We start from the raw sequence: 14,996 nt of genomic DNA, 5'->3' as shown, positions 1-14,996 counted from the left end.
GTGGGCACAGGTTGATGAGTTTTAATGTTTGGTAGCATATGCAGTGACTATAACTATTGTATGAAGATTTTGAAGTGTACTGTTGACATCACAGGGGCCTCAGTGGAAGATTACCTCTCCATTAAGGCTTACATAGTAATTCCATCATTAAGTAGCTACAAACGCTAGCACCAACAGATGGGCGGCTGAGGCAGGTATTGATCTACCTAATCTTTGAACTTGTGGTAATTTTAGCTGTTGCCTGGATATGCAGAATAGCTGAATGTCATAGTATACGTGGCATCTGTTACTACTGTGAAATAGATCTACCAAGTTTGTGGTGAAAGTGAGAGCTGTTTGTCGCGAGGACTTACTGAACTTTGCTGACCGATCAACTACATGATATGATTGATATTAACTTGGCGATGGTAGCTTTCCCCCAGTATTTTCAGTGGTGTAACATTGCAAAATATTGACATTTATTAGGTTTCATTTTACATTGCATCTTTGATCTAATCTTTCGGATTGTTTTCTGAATTGGTAATTTCTCATTTATGCTGATGAATTTCATATGTAGCAATGCCAGAAGACTTTATCAGTGCAAATGCAATGGTGTAATTGTTATGAAATCACAAGACCAGTTAGAAAGTGGTAAAATTTAGCATGCATTATTCTGGGGGTTATGTATACTCAGTGAAGTACAGATTCTAGTACTTAGAAACAGGATGTCAACATAAAGGATGATATAATCTGCTGTATTCAGCTGTCAACATCCAGGATGGTATAACCTGTTGTATTCAGTTATCAACGTCCAGGGTGGTATGGCCTACTGTATTCAGCTGTCAACATCCAGGATGGTACAACCTGCTCTATTCAGCTATCAACATCAAGGGTGGTATAACCTGTTATATTCTGCTGTCACCATCCGGGGTGGTATAGCCTGCTGTATTCAGCTTTGAACATGCTCGGTGGTATAAACTGCTGTATTCAACCATCAACATCCAAGATCATATAACCTATTGTATTCAACGATCAACATCCAGGAGTGGTATAGCCTGCTGTATTCAGCTGTCAACATCTGGGATAGTATAAACTGCTGTATTCAACCATCAACATCCAAGATCATATAACCTATTGTATTCAACGATCAACATCCAGGAGTGGTATAGCCTGCTGTATTCAGCTGTCAACATCTGGGATGGTATAAACTGCTGTATTCAACCATCAACATCCAAGATCATATAACCTATTGTATTCAATGATCAACATGCAGGAGTGGTACAGCCTGCTGTATTCAGCTGACAACATCTGGGATGGTATAAACTGCTGTATTCAACCATCAACATCCAAGATCATATAACCTATTGTATTCAACGATCAACATCCAGGAGTGGTACAGCCTGCTGTATTCAGCTGACAACATCTGGGATGGTATAAACTGCTGTATTCAACCATCAACATCCAAGATCATATAACCTATTGTATTCAATGATCAACATCCAGGAGTGGTATAGCCTGCTGTATTCAGCTGACAACATCTGGGATGGTATAAACTGCTGTATTCAACCATCAACATCCAAGATCATATAACCTATTGTATTCAACGATCAACATCCAGGAGTGGTACAGCCTGCTGTATTCAGCTGACAACATCTGGGATGGTATAAACTGCTGTATTCAACCATCAACATCCAAGATCATATAACCTATTGTATTCAACGATCAACATCCAAGATCATATAACCTATTGTATTCAACGATCAACATCCAAGATCATATAACCTATTGTATTCAACGATCAACATCCAAGATCATATAACCTATTGTATTCAACCATCAACATCCAAGATCATATAACCTATTGTATTCAACCATCAACATCCAAGATCATATAACCTATTGTATTCAACGATCAACATCCAAGATCATATAACCTATTGTATTCAACGATCAACATCCAGGAGTGGTACAGCCTGCTGTATTCAGCTGACAACATCTGGGATAGTATAAACTGCTGTATTCAACCATCAACATCCAAGATCATATAACCTATTGTATTCAACGATCAACATCCAGGAGTGGTATAGCCTGCTGTATTCAGCTGTCAACATCTGGGATGGTATAAACTGCTGTATTCAACCATCAACATCCAAGATCATATAACCTATTGTATTCAATGATCAACATCCAGGAGTGGTATAGCCTGCTGTATTCAGCTGTCAACACCCAGGATTATAATACTTTTTGTATTTCGTTATCATCATCCAGGATGGTATACCCTGCTCAGACAAGAGACGATTCTGAAATTCACTTGTTTTACCCATGAGATCTGCCAATTTTCCTGAATGAAAAACTTTGAGTTTTTTTATGTTTGAAGTAGAGGGAGCAAGAGCAAACTTCATGGCAGAAAAACGGCATTGATAATATCTTTAATTGAATTCATTTACTGTTGCTGGCTTGCTTGAAGTGGTCCATAACACCAAGGTGTCTTGGGACACCTTGGTGCAGACAGTGTAAAGGGAGAGAACTCAAATGGCCTCCTGAGTCAATAGCTCTGGCACTGAGGTAGACAAGGTGTTTGGCTAACCTTTCAAGCTGGCAACCGAAGCTGCGAGGCCACGCCCTCAGTCTAACAATAGAATAACTCTAGCACTGGTTTCATTTCATTATGTATGTAATGTCTGCTACCCTACGGAATCAGGAAATGAAGCCTAATACCTTTCCATTGCCACATTTAAATTCATGGACATAAGAATCCTTCAAAAGACAGATTATTTGAATTAGATCCCACTAAAATTGCTAATATCATAGTCAGATATTTTTAGGTGTGTTGATGGTATTGGAGCATCCTTCAGATGATCCACAGGTACAGACAGTCCACCTTGTGTACATATGCTATACACCTGGCATTGAATTCTTATGTTGATATGCCAAGTTTCATCAAACTGCAACAAAATATTGTTAAAAAATGTCATGCTCCTTATTCTTAAATGAATCATTGCTTTAAACACATCTCACAAGCTATTTCATGATATATTTTATCAAGAATTAGCAACAGATGCTGGATCATTCAGATTCCAGACCAAATGACTGACCATTTTGTGAGTGAACAGGTGCCAGAGTGCATGTTCCTTGTGTGAGCGGAAGCATTTATAGAAGCAAGATACAGTGAGAACCACGCATCAGTATGGGTCGCCAAAATAATTTTGATCTATGGCTTGTTTTGTAGTTGTTTTACATAAGCAACAGCATAGGTTTCCTGTTCCTGTTCTCTTTAAAGATCAGGTGTTAAAATGGTTACATTATAAGTTGTTCACTGGTCACAAGGGGTCCATGGGCTCATGTGCCCTTGAGGTTTGTACACAGGCTATGGAACATAAACCAACCATGAGGGTCCATGAGCCCATGGACCCCAAGGGACCATTGAACAACGTATTTATCTTAACGAACACCTGAATTATATTTTTGAACTGTTTGAAATATCTTCTTTTGAATGTGAGGCAAATCGTTTCATCGCCATTGTGCAGACGACACAAGGAAAACAGAGTTATCTCCCTTCCATTCACTTTCAATCGCAAAACATTGGTAATTTCCATGCATCATGCATGATTCGATGTTATTCGAGATAAAGAAGTACTACCATGAGTTCGGCATTCCCAGTGGTGTACATTGTAAAAAAATACATCGTCTGTTAGCGTGGTACATTGGAAAAAACTACAAGGGTGCTTAACCAATCAGAAAGCGACATTCATGTGTGAGGTAAGATAAAGTGCCATCGGCTCATGGCTTCAACCACTTGGTGATTCTAGATTAGAATATGTCCTTACTACAAAAAATGCTTCTTGTTGGAACTGACTAATGAAAATCATTGACTTAGTATGTGATGCTTCCTAATGGACTCATGGTGTCAACAACTGATAATTCTAGGTGAGAATGTGTCCTTAATTCCAATGCTAGTTGTTAAAGTTGCCAACTTAGAACTGCCTGGTTACAGTTGCTGTGCTGGAATATGCTCATGGCATGAACCATAGAGGTGTCACCTTTGTGATACTGGGAGGGCTGCCACAAGTTTGTTAAGCCAACTATAGAAGATCAGATGATACGATTATGTCATTGTGCCCTGAATGCATGGATTCTCATTCTGTGTGATACTAAACTTTGACATTACATGGATATTCAGTGTTCATAAATTGTGTCTGACCCTCTGACAAATTCGGCAGATTTGCCAACTGTCAGACAGAAGTCCCCACCCTGCTGGCCCCAGTGTCTGATTGAATATATCACAATAACTTTGTCTGAAGTTGTTATTTGTGGCATGTGACACATGTTCACTGTTTATATATTCATGTTTGTAATGTTTGTCATTATATAATGTTAATAATTTCAATGCCAATTATGAGAAATGTTAAATCTGAAATGTCTGTTTAACTTTATTCTGTGGGTCCTGTGAATTTTCAGTGGGTCAGACAGACATCTGAAACTTACAGGACCCAATCTCCTGTTTCTTTGAAACACCATTCGTGAACACTGGATATTGCAGACTAAACTTTAGTAATCACTCGTTTTAATGATGATCAAGTCTAAAATACGGTACAATGATACACAGATAGCGTGTACAGGAACATGGAAAAATCATGAAAATAATTCTATATAGTCAACTGGTACAGGCCCAAACCCATAAGAGCTTAGCTAAAGAAATCAGTGCATTTAGACAGCTTATAAACTTGAGGGTTTCATCTATCCTCCTTGTTAATGTGAAAGAAACGATCCCTTATGGAAGCCATGTGTATCCACCTACGCACAGAAAATAGGCCCACATGATGACGGAGGCACCTTAGTGCTGCTGCAGTCAAAGTATCACACCCATCCAGAGGTGGGAACAGCCTTGTTAAGCATTAACACTTAAACAATCACCTGGGACAAATGTCAGGAAGGGAGATTTTTAAGTTCCTTATGTGCTTATTGTCTTGAGTACAGACTTTTCTTGGTGTTTGAAACTTGTGAGAAAAATGCAACCACTCCTGATGTAAACTATATCCTTTGTTAATGGAAGCTTGATGTCTTTTCTTTACATGTTCCTTGTTATATGAAGTGGTAGGAATAGTATTTATCATGGTTGGCAGGCTCAACTGGCAATGCCATTGTTTGTATTTTATCGTGCTCTCTGGACTATTACTAAGTGTTACCAGTGTTACACTGACTGACTGTGAGGTGGAAACCTGTTTGGGATGTATATAAATGTGTAGAGACCTGTCACTGATGTTAATTCTGTGTTGTTTTTGTTCCAGTGGAAGGACGTGACACCAGAGAACTTGATGGACTCAAAGCTGAAGTGTGTGTTTGATATGCCAGAGTCAGCACAGCAGGTGAGTAGTTCAGTCTTATCTCAAAGCCATTTTGGTTTGGGATACTTTTTATCAGATCCATACCCACAATTTAAAGAATATGGAATAAGGCACACCACGTTTCCTTTAATAAGCTCTGGGTCTCTAATAAGTGCTGAGTCTTTAATATGCACTGGGTGCAGAGCAGAAGTTTAAGAAAGTGCCTGGTACATTTTCTATAAATGTATTCTCCCTTCAGCCTTAAATAGATTTATCAAGGTATGGTCCCTTTTGTCATAACTTCCTGTCTTCCATGCTGCATGGGGTGTATTTATTATAATGCTAATTGTTGATAGTGTTATGTGTTAAGAATACCATATACCCAAAGCACTGCTATTGAAAAATTGCAATAAAGCTGGTTGGGTAGCCTGGCAGTTAGAGTTTTACTCAGAAGGAAAAAAAACGGGTAGAGTTCACCTCATAGTTACAATAGGTATGCACTTAAATAATCTTAGAATGTCTTGAAAAATTTGAGTGAAACTACACATTTTTTCTTGAACTTGAACAGTGTTATTTTCACCTTGAAAGGCCTTGAATGTGGTGGTGTAATTTTAGTAGAATTATATCTGAGGTAATAAAAAAAACTCGTTCAGTCAATCCTCTGATGGGAGCTATCACCCTCCTGTTGCAGTCAAATGCTGCCGATGTGGAAGAAAAGCCGAAGATTGTGCGTCCCCTGGAGACACAAGCGACTAAGCCAGCGGTAAGTATTCCGCTTGAAGTGGGGGGTGGGGTGGGGGGGGAGTTTGGTACTTAGTAATCAACATAAAGCGACTATTGTATATTTAACACGAATCAATTTGAATTGTGATGACTAATGTCCAAATTGAGCTTTACTTTGTGTAACCATGTTAAAAGTAGTGTATATCTAAATGGAATGACATTATGAAAGCAGTCTGTGTGTAGAATATACAATATCCAAATTTCACTAATGAAACAACAGCTGCCTTTATTCTCTTTAAACATGAACACTCTGCATTCACACAGGGATTATTTTGCATTATGTATATATCTTTTTGTTGACATAATTTGAGTTAGAAAACTATTTTACATTTTAACTAACCAAGAATATGATTTATTGTTTGGCCATATCAGTTTTATTTCTTGTTTTACGGATCCGCTAGTTGTACTTTTTTAAGAAAAAGAAAGTTAATTTTGTCAGCTCAAAAAAAAATCCTAATGTTTGTATTGGCCAAAAGCAATGTCAAGAAAATTTGATTTTGCCCCATATACACTTTATTAATTGCCAAAAGTAAAATACTTTTAGTATTTTGAACAAATATTACTTTGACTGGTGATTTTAATATTTTTGTTTTCCCTGCAGCTTTTAGGTTTTCTGAGGACAGAAATCCGTAGAACGAAAGATAAAATTCTTCTGGCCTTAGAGAAAAAAATTGGGTGTTTGCTCTTTGATGTAGGGTAGAACGTTTTACAAATATATGTGATTTGCAGAAGAATTGATGAGCCAGTGGTGTTAATTTTTTCGAAGAAGACTTTTACTAAGTCAAAACAATGCTTATTATATAATAGTTTGGGGATTTGATGTTGCAACATACCTTATGTTATCAGTCACTCGTATGCAGACTTTAATGTAAGATGACAAACAAAGTTATGAAGCTGTGATAGAGCAGGTAGAGTAAAGACAGCTGCCTGTCCAGGTGGTGTATGCTTTGTATGTGTGCTGTACCCCTTACAATGTGTTACAGGTCAGCAGTTACGCGGATCCCGAACTGAAGAAGGCAGTTGAAGAGTCTTACAGGATGCAGGATGAGATCAGACAACTTAGGGACGAGAACAACAGACTAAAAGTAAGAGCAGTCAGTTCCCAATGTCCTCTTCTTCAAATAAATCAGTCTTGATTATGCAAAAACATCTGTGATAATGATCATGTACAGCGGGTTGGGCACCAGCCTGGTCAATCTCAGGGCATAAACATTTGGTCAGGTGACTGTGGGTGTGGATGTAGTCAAGTCTCTGTCATTGTCAGCTTAGTCTGTAGATGGTGATGAAGATGGGATCTGATGGGTTTGAGTGTGGATAGGTTTGTGCTACAGTAGTCAAGTGTCTGTTGTTATCAACAGCTTAATATAAGATGATGCTCACTCCGTCACTCACTGGTTCACAACTCCATGAAAATCGGGAAAGATCTTCGTTCCCTTTTCCCAAAGCAATTATAAGACTATGGTTATCCTCAAGCAGTGTTATGGTATATGACTTAAGACAGTTGTAGCATTATGGTAGTTTTGTGAAGTTTCGACCCAGATCGACAGCTACCAGGACCAGGTTTTTGGACAGGTTGTTGATGTGATTTTATCGTGTTTCAGTTTTGTAGACTGATGCTCCTGATGTCAGTTGCTAGATTGTCTCATGCAGATACTAAAATAAATCAATTGTTTCATGTCACTCTCACAATATTTCAACTGGAGGTGGTCCTCAAATAATCAAGTCAGGAGCAGACTGTCCAGTGATTGACATAAGGAGCCTTATCCTACATATCTGGAATATGATAACAAGCACTGCAGTGATCTTCCAATGTCTAAGCTTTGACAAGCATGAGTTGCTGATGGTTTCTGAAAGGACAAACTTGACAGTTCATGTCAAGCTGCTGGCAAGCATTTTGTATGCTTGGAATCAAGAGTGAAGTAAATTACAGCCTTGTCATTCAGCCTTGTTGTTTTCTTACAGGATGAGGGCGTCCGTCTGCGGAAAGTGGCAATAAAAGACACTGTATCCTCCACACCCACATCCACGTCCTCGTCGATGTCAACACAGGCCAACCCTGCCATGGCTCTCCCCCCAGTCGTATACATCATTGCAGCTGTAATACTAGGCTTCATTATTGGCAAATTTATCCTCTAATCTTATCAAACAAACAAAACAAGAAACTTTTAACAAACCCTATTCAGTTTCAAGGGAGATAACCTGTATTCAGTTTTCAAGGGGAGACAATCCGGTCTGCTTGTTTGCCAGGAGTTTGAGTGTACCACTAGAGTAGGCATTTGGTGGAAAGAACCATTGCCAAGATATGCCAGCAAGATAATAGACCGTCTCCAGGGTGAGGGAAGGTACAGGACGTGATTCATTGTTGCACTGACGGAATAAATAATGCAAAACTAAGGTTCTATTTGTGAGAATGTAAAGGCATTGAAATGTTGTAGATTTCCGCCAGTTCTTTGAGTAACTGGTTGCTTGTATATTTCCTTGCTTACTGTGTAATTATGTTTTTCCCATGATCAGTGTTGACGTGCTGTGTCGATAGACATGTGCTGGTTCCCAGTAAATTTGTGGCCAATTTAGATCATTTAATCATTTAAGGCTCCCAATTGCTGCAATTTGACCTACTGATTATTATCTCTTTTTTTTTTTTTCTTTTTCTTTTTTTTTTGTCATGTAACATCTCTGAGTCTTTATGATTTTTTTCTCCCAAATTTGAATTAGTGTTCAGACAAATCTGCGGGAATGATTTTATGTACATAGGCATGAAGGTTGTTTTGAGAATTGTGAAACTGTTTGCAATTGTTTGTTTCCCATCAGCACAGTGTAGAGAATTTTCATTTGAAAATTATATATCTTTGATAGTTTGGTGGAATATTTTGTTTAAAATTTTGGTCTGCCTAGAAACAATTTAACCTGCTTTGAGGCCAGATTTCACACCTCAAGCCTGAAGCAATTGTCAGTAAAAATTCTCAACTTCTGAAGTTCACCAAGTCATGTTTAAGTGATATTGCTTTGCAGAGGTGACTTGCTTTTCACCGATAACCGTACCAGTACACTAAAAAGGGTTTTATGTTTACTGTGAAATACAACTGAATATATGAAAATACAGACTTTAAATAAAATCCTTTTTGTGAAAAAAATTATGTTTTTCTTTATTTCTGCTGATTTAGTTTGGATTCCTAAATAAATACCTGTAGCACTGAGATAATTACTTTTATTTGAGTGGAGTAAAAAGATGGGGCTTATTCCTCTGATGTGAAATTAAGGTCAGAAATAAACATTATCATTTTTATACCAAACATACATTATTCTAATTATTTCAGTACTACTCATTGTGAAAGAAACTGTATGAACATTTATACCATGGCAGGTGTGATGGGTTTTGTTATTATTAGGGAAACAGTTCTGGATTTTTACCCAGGCTGAATCTTGCTATGAACAATAGTGTATCCTCTGCTAAACTTCATGGTTACTATTCCATCTCAAAGGTCCTACCAAAACTGATGTGGCATTCATTGATTGTAAAGTGTGTATGAATGGGGTGTCAACATGTGACTAGTGCCTAGCATTGTCTCCTGTTTTCACTGTGCTAGTGCTTCCATGAGAACCTGGTCTGGACTATCAGCATTGGAACTGTCATTGACCCTGTGTTAGGATTAGATAAATATCTAGTCATTTAAACACTTAACTGGTCCTTAAGTGGACTTGGCTCAAACATTGATCAAACGAATTCTAAGTGTATTTTGTTGATCAGTCTGGAACATAACGGCTTGAGTTTTCACACAGAAAATTGTTGGTTTGTCTCTTGGTCAGGTGCTTGAAACAGGTGTAAGTATGCAACTCTTCAGATTCGAGCCAAATATTGTGTCCCTGAGACAATAACATTTTCTTGTCATACCAAACTCCTGAAACCGCCCATGGGTATAATGTGTGAAGCTCATTCTCGTATCCCCTTCCATGATATCGACTGAATATTTCCAAAAGTGTTATCACATCATACTTATCTGTAATTGTGAAATAAACCAAGGCAGTTACTTCTTTGACAGAGAGCTATTGATGTTTTATGATGCATGTCTAAAACAAAAAATGCAGGAAGAAAGAGAATCGTTTCAACAGGATATGTAGAGCCTGTAAGTCCAGAAAAGTGGGTTTGTTCCTAATGCTGATGGGCACAGAGACCTCTTGCAAGCTAGTTTCTGTAGAATGTAGGATTCAAATATCTCAAGAACTAGTTCAGATGAAGCATATGGATGGACTTTATTGAAAATAGAAACATTAAATTCTATATTTCCACCAGAAACAATCCACACAATGCTAGAAATATAGTGCTGATTTGCCCAAATAGGTTCTTATATATGCCAATAACTGCTGACCCAGGATATATAGTAACAAGCTGCTTCTATAAACACATCCCATATAGCCAGTACAGATCACCACTAATTGAAGGTTGTGATATCTGACAAATATGTAACTTCAGTTACTAAAACTATGTCAACACAGTGTTGTGGAGAAAACATGAACAATTTCTATGGCACCAGGACTTTTTTCATAAAGGGGGATTACTCCAATCGACTGTTGTACAACAGGGTATGACCAACCCCAACCCCACAAATTAGCTCAACCTCAATGATGGTTAAACCTGCCAGTCCAGCCCAAAACTTGTCTGCCTCAAACAATTTAGGATTGTCAAGCAATGGTGTTTATCATCCAATTGGAAAACATCATTAATTTAACCAGTGAAGTAATAATGAGTTATTATCCTGAAATATGATGAAACTCTATGTCTTTTAACCTGATCGGGCAGGTGAATTTGAGAATCTGTCAACTCGTTGAAAATAACCTGTCTCAGGTTGTTTCAAATGCTGCTTAAAATAGTGATAACTTCGATCATTTGTGGAACTTGGCCTGGTACACCCTGGTTAATGCTTTACTTTTCATTCTGAAGTCTAGGTTTGATTTTCCGCATGGGTTCATACTGTGAGGCCCATGTTGGCACCAGCTACTTTTTATGACTGGAATATTACTGAAAGAGCTATAATAAACCCACTCACTCACTCACTCTCCCCAGAGATATCATAATTCTGACTAGTACCTATAAATATGATTGGATGAACCCGTATCGTTATGTAGCTTGTTTACAAAGTTATTTCCCCTTCTCAAGTACCATATATCAGATGAGTCACATCCTTGGGAATTCATACAGGATATTACATGTACCAGTTTGAGATATTGGAATCTGTGGAAATAGAAATGAATGAAAGGATGGATATATTTATGAATATTATCTGTATAATAGTTTCAGTGAGAAGAGCTTTACCTGTGAGTTTAGAGTAGCATGGATATTAACGTCTATTTTAATAACGAACTGGAATTAATATTTGGTAATGGTTATTATATTAAAAGACTTTGAAATATTTAAATTTTACTTGTTATTTTCCAGTGTTAACTGACATAATTCTTGACTACATTTTTAGATGGTTATTTTATTTGAATCAAGTTTTAGATTTAAATTTAACTTCAGTTGAGAGCACACTGCCTGCCACCTTGCTTATACTGTCTTTGTTGCAAAGTGGAAATGTGTGCCTTGGTTTCTAGTGGTTTAGTTTGCAAGAGAAATTCAATATTGTGATATACATTTTGGATATGCAGTAAGTCCTTCCTACTTTGACTGGAAAGACGCCAAACTTATCACAGGCAGTAGTGGTTATGTACTCACAAGCTGGGGGATCACGGTCATCTTATCTGGGCATGAATTTTGTAATTTCACCATTAAACATTCTGTTATAAAATATCAAAGTCAGCATTTTTGAGGATTTTTGTAAAGTAAGTAATTATATTAAATTGCTAATGTCACTCAGTTGGCAAGTTTTCATTTTGACATATGAGCATACAAATAACATTGTGACTTCATATAACTGTGTAATGATTTATTTATATATTCTCTTCAAACCTACTCATTAACAGTGCTTATTGCTAAGCATCCATTAAATAGAGGTCTGCCTTCATCAACAATATGAGTTACCTCCCTTTGTAATGAGTTGGGTATGTGCAACAGAGTAAGAAATGATCCTGGATTGTAACACATTTCCAAAACCTGTAAGGTGCTTCTGCCAATGATGAGAGATAAGAGGACATGCTTACTGCTGCCTGTGTTGGAGGTTTTGGTCATGGTGAGGTGTGTATATAATTTAGTGCTGTTGGTGTTTGTTAGTGTATCATAACTACTGATTATGTCCACAAACAGCACCTATTGTTTGACTAATGCATTGTTGTAATATACCTTACGTTACCAAGCTTATCACTGAGTTAATCTAATGGGGAGGAGGGGTCACAATCGTCCAGAAATTAAAAAATACTTACGAGAAACACTCCTAACTCACTGGACATTTAAACACTGTGCATATTGAACTTCTCTTCAGTGCACGTATTTACAGGACATGAAACTGAAATGTTATCTTTGAAATCTCTGTGTGAATTATTTTCTGACACACAACAGAAGAAACACATAAAAATAAAGAATTATGTGTGAAATCAATCCAAATATTCAATTGTTTGTGGTGCCATTTTAGAGGTAGAAGATTGCAGTTAAGGTTACACAGGGTTTCTGGTGTCCATGAGTGCTCATATTAATGTGGTACATACTCACTGGACTTTGGGTAAAGTAGCTGACAGTTAACTTTGACATCCAGTTGCCAGTTAACTGAAATCTGAATTTGATTTGCAGTAAAAGTTAGCGTTGATTCTGTATAAATGTATTAATTTATTCACTAATTTGGACACTTGGGTCCAGGATGTGGCTAAAACTGGAACCATCTTGATTAAGCATTTTAGTTCATCTTGCAATACTTTATTCTACCGAATAAAGAACGTTCCAGATCATCAGGGTGTTGGTTTTGTTTTCTTTGTCGATACATGTTCCACTCGAAACAGTCTCAATATTAAGTCTGGGTTGTTCAGTTGGTTGGTTGACCTATGCCACACTCAGAAATATTCCAGCTGTATGGCGATAGTCTGTTAATTATTGAGTCAGGACCAGATAGTGCAGTGATCAACAGCATGAGCATCAATCCACACAGCTGGAAACAGATGTCAACCAAGAAAGCCATCCTAACCACCAATCCTGTTAGTTGCCTCTTACAACAAGCATGGGTTACTGAAGATCAGTTCTAACCTGCACCTTCACAACCGGATGCTCTTCCTATGACAGGCATGTGTAGTTTCAATATTAAACAAATTGATCTGCTGTGGTTTGGATAGTGGAAATCAGAATATGTTGACCAGAGTATACTAATGTGTGAGGCATGTCTGAGTAAACACCATCCTGTGAACTGTATATGAAATATGATTCAATGAGATGAATATCACAGATGGAGCATGTTTGAAGACTGATCTTCACATGACTGATCTTCATGTGTACAGTATTTTGAAACTTGTTTGGCAAATGAAAATCATTGAAGGATTCTTTCTGATTAAGTGATGGGTAGACCACAAATGCTTACATGTAACTCTTAACAGTTACAGGCATGTCCTCGCAGTGTCATGGCTGTATTCTCTTACATGCACAAACATGTTCACAGATGGAAACTGGATAACGTAAACACTGTAACATGCAAGCTGGATAGGCCAAATACTGTTACGGATGGAAACTGGATAGGCCAAACACCATCACACATAACCTGAAGTCAAACACTCTCACACTTAGAAACACATGGAAACTGGATAAAGCAAACATTGTCACACTTGGAAACTGGATCAGGCAAACACTGTCACACATGGAAACCGGATAAGGCAAACACTGTCCCACATGGAAACTGGATCAGGCAAACACTGTCACACATGGAAACTGGATAAGGCAAACACTGTCACACTTAGAAACTGGATCAGGCAAACACTCTCACACATAGAAACCAGATCAGGCAAACACTGTAACACGTGGAAACTGGATAAGGCAAACACTGTCACACATGGAAATCGGATCAGGCAAACACTGTCATACATGGAAACCGGATAAGGCAAACACTGTCACACATAGAAACTGGATAAAGCAAACACTCTCACACATAGAAACCAGATCAGACAAACACTGTCACACTTAGAAACTGGATCAGACAAACACTGTCACACTTGGAAACGGGATCAGGCAAACACTGTCACACATGGAAACTGGATAAGGCAAACACTGTCACACATGGAAACTGGATCAGGCAAACACTGTCACACATGGAAACTGGATAAGGCAAACACTGTCACACTTAGAAACTGGATCAGGCAAACACTCTCACACATAGAAACCAGATCAGGCAAACACTGTAACACGTGGAAACTGGATAAGGCAAACACTGTCACACATGGAAACCGGATCAGGCAAACACTGTCATACATGGAAACCGGATCAGGCAAACACTGTCACACATGGAAACTGGATAAGGCAAACACTGTCATACATGGAAACTGCATCAGGCAAACACTGTCACACATTAAAACTGGATAAGACAAATATTGTCACACATGGAAACGGAATCAGAGAAACACTGTCACACATGGAAACTGGATAAGGCAAACACTGTCACACATGGAAACCGGATCAGGCAAACACTGTCACACATGGAAACTGGATAAGGCAAACACTGTCACACATGGAAACTGGATAAGACAAACATTGTCACACATGGACACGGAATCAGACAAACACTGTCACACATGGAAACTGGATAAGGCAAACACTGTCATACATGGAAATCGGATCAGGCAAACACTGTCATACATGGAAACCGGATCAGGCAAACACTGTCACACATGGAAACTGGATAAGGCAGCCACTGTCACACAAACTGGAGGAGCTAAACTGACACGTGTATCTGATTATTTTCTATCCTGTCTGTTAGGTAATGCATTTCAAATTATCCACGGAGTCAT

General features: G+C 38.2%; 1 protein-coding gene across 1 annotated transcript in view; it reads left to right on the top strand.

The window, feature by feature from the left end:
- Nucleotides 1-12,959, top strand: part of LOC137258554 (vesicle-associated membrane protein/synaptobrevin-binding protein-like) — a 46,759-nt gene extending 33,800 nt beyond the window's left edge. Inside the window, exons 4-7 of the mRNA XM_067796262.1 lie at nucleotides 5,268-5,345; nucleotides 5,995-6,066; nucleotides 7,070-7,171; nucleotides 8,049-12,959. Coding sequence (XP_067652363.1) covers nucleotides 5,268-5,345; nucleotides 5,995-6,066; nucleotides 7,070-7,171; nucleotides 8,049-8,222 — 426 coding nt within the window. The 3' untranslated portion in view covers nucleotides 8,223-12,959. The remainder of the gene's footprint in view (nucleotides 1-5,267; nucleotides 5,346-5,994; nucleotides 6,067-7,069; nucleotides 7,172-8,048) is intronic.
- Nucleotides 12,960-14,996: the final 2,037 nt, after the last annotated feature.

Source organism: Haliotis asinina, chromosome 12 (assembly GCF_037392515.1).
Source record: "Haliotis asinina isolate JCU_RB_2024 chromosome 12, JCU_Hal_asi_v2, whole genome shotgun sequence".
Lineage (NCBI taxonomy): Eukaryota > Metazoa > Mollusca > Gastropoda > Lepetellida > Haliotidae > Haliotis > Haliotis asinina.
The sequence above is the reverse complement of the archived record's forward strand: the minus strand, read 5'-3'. Positions and strand labels throughout refer to the sequence as shown.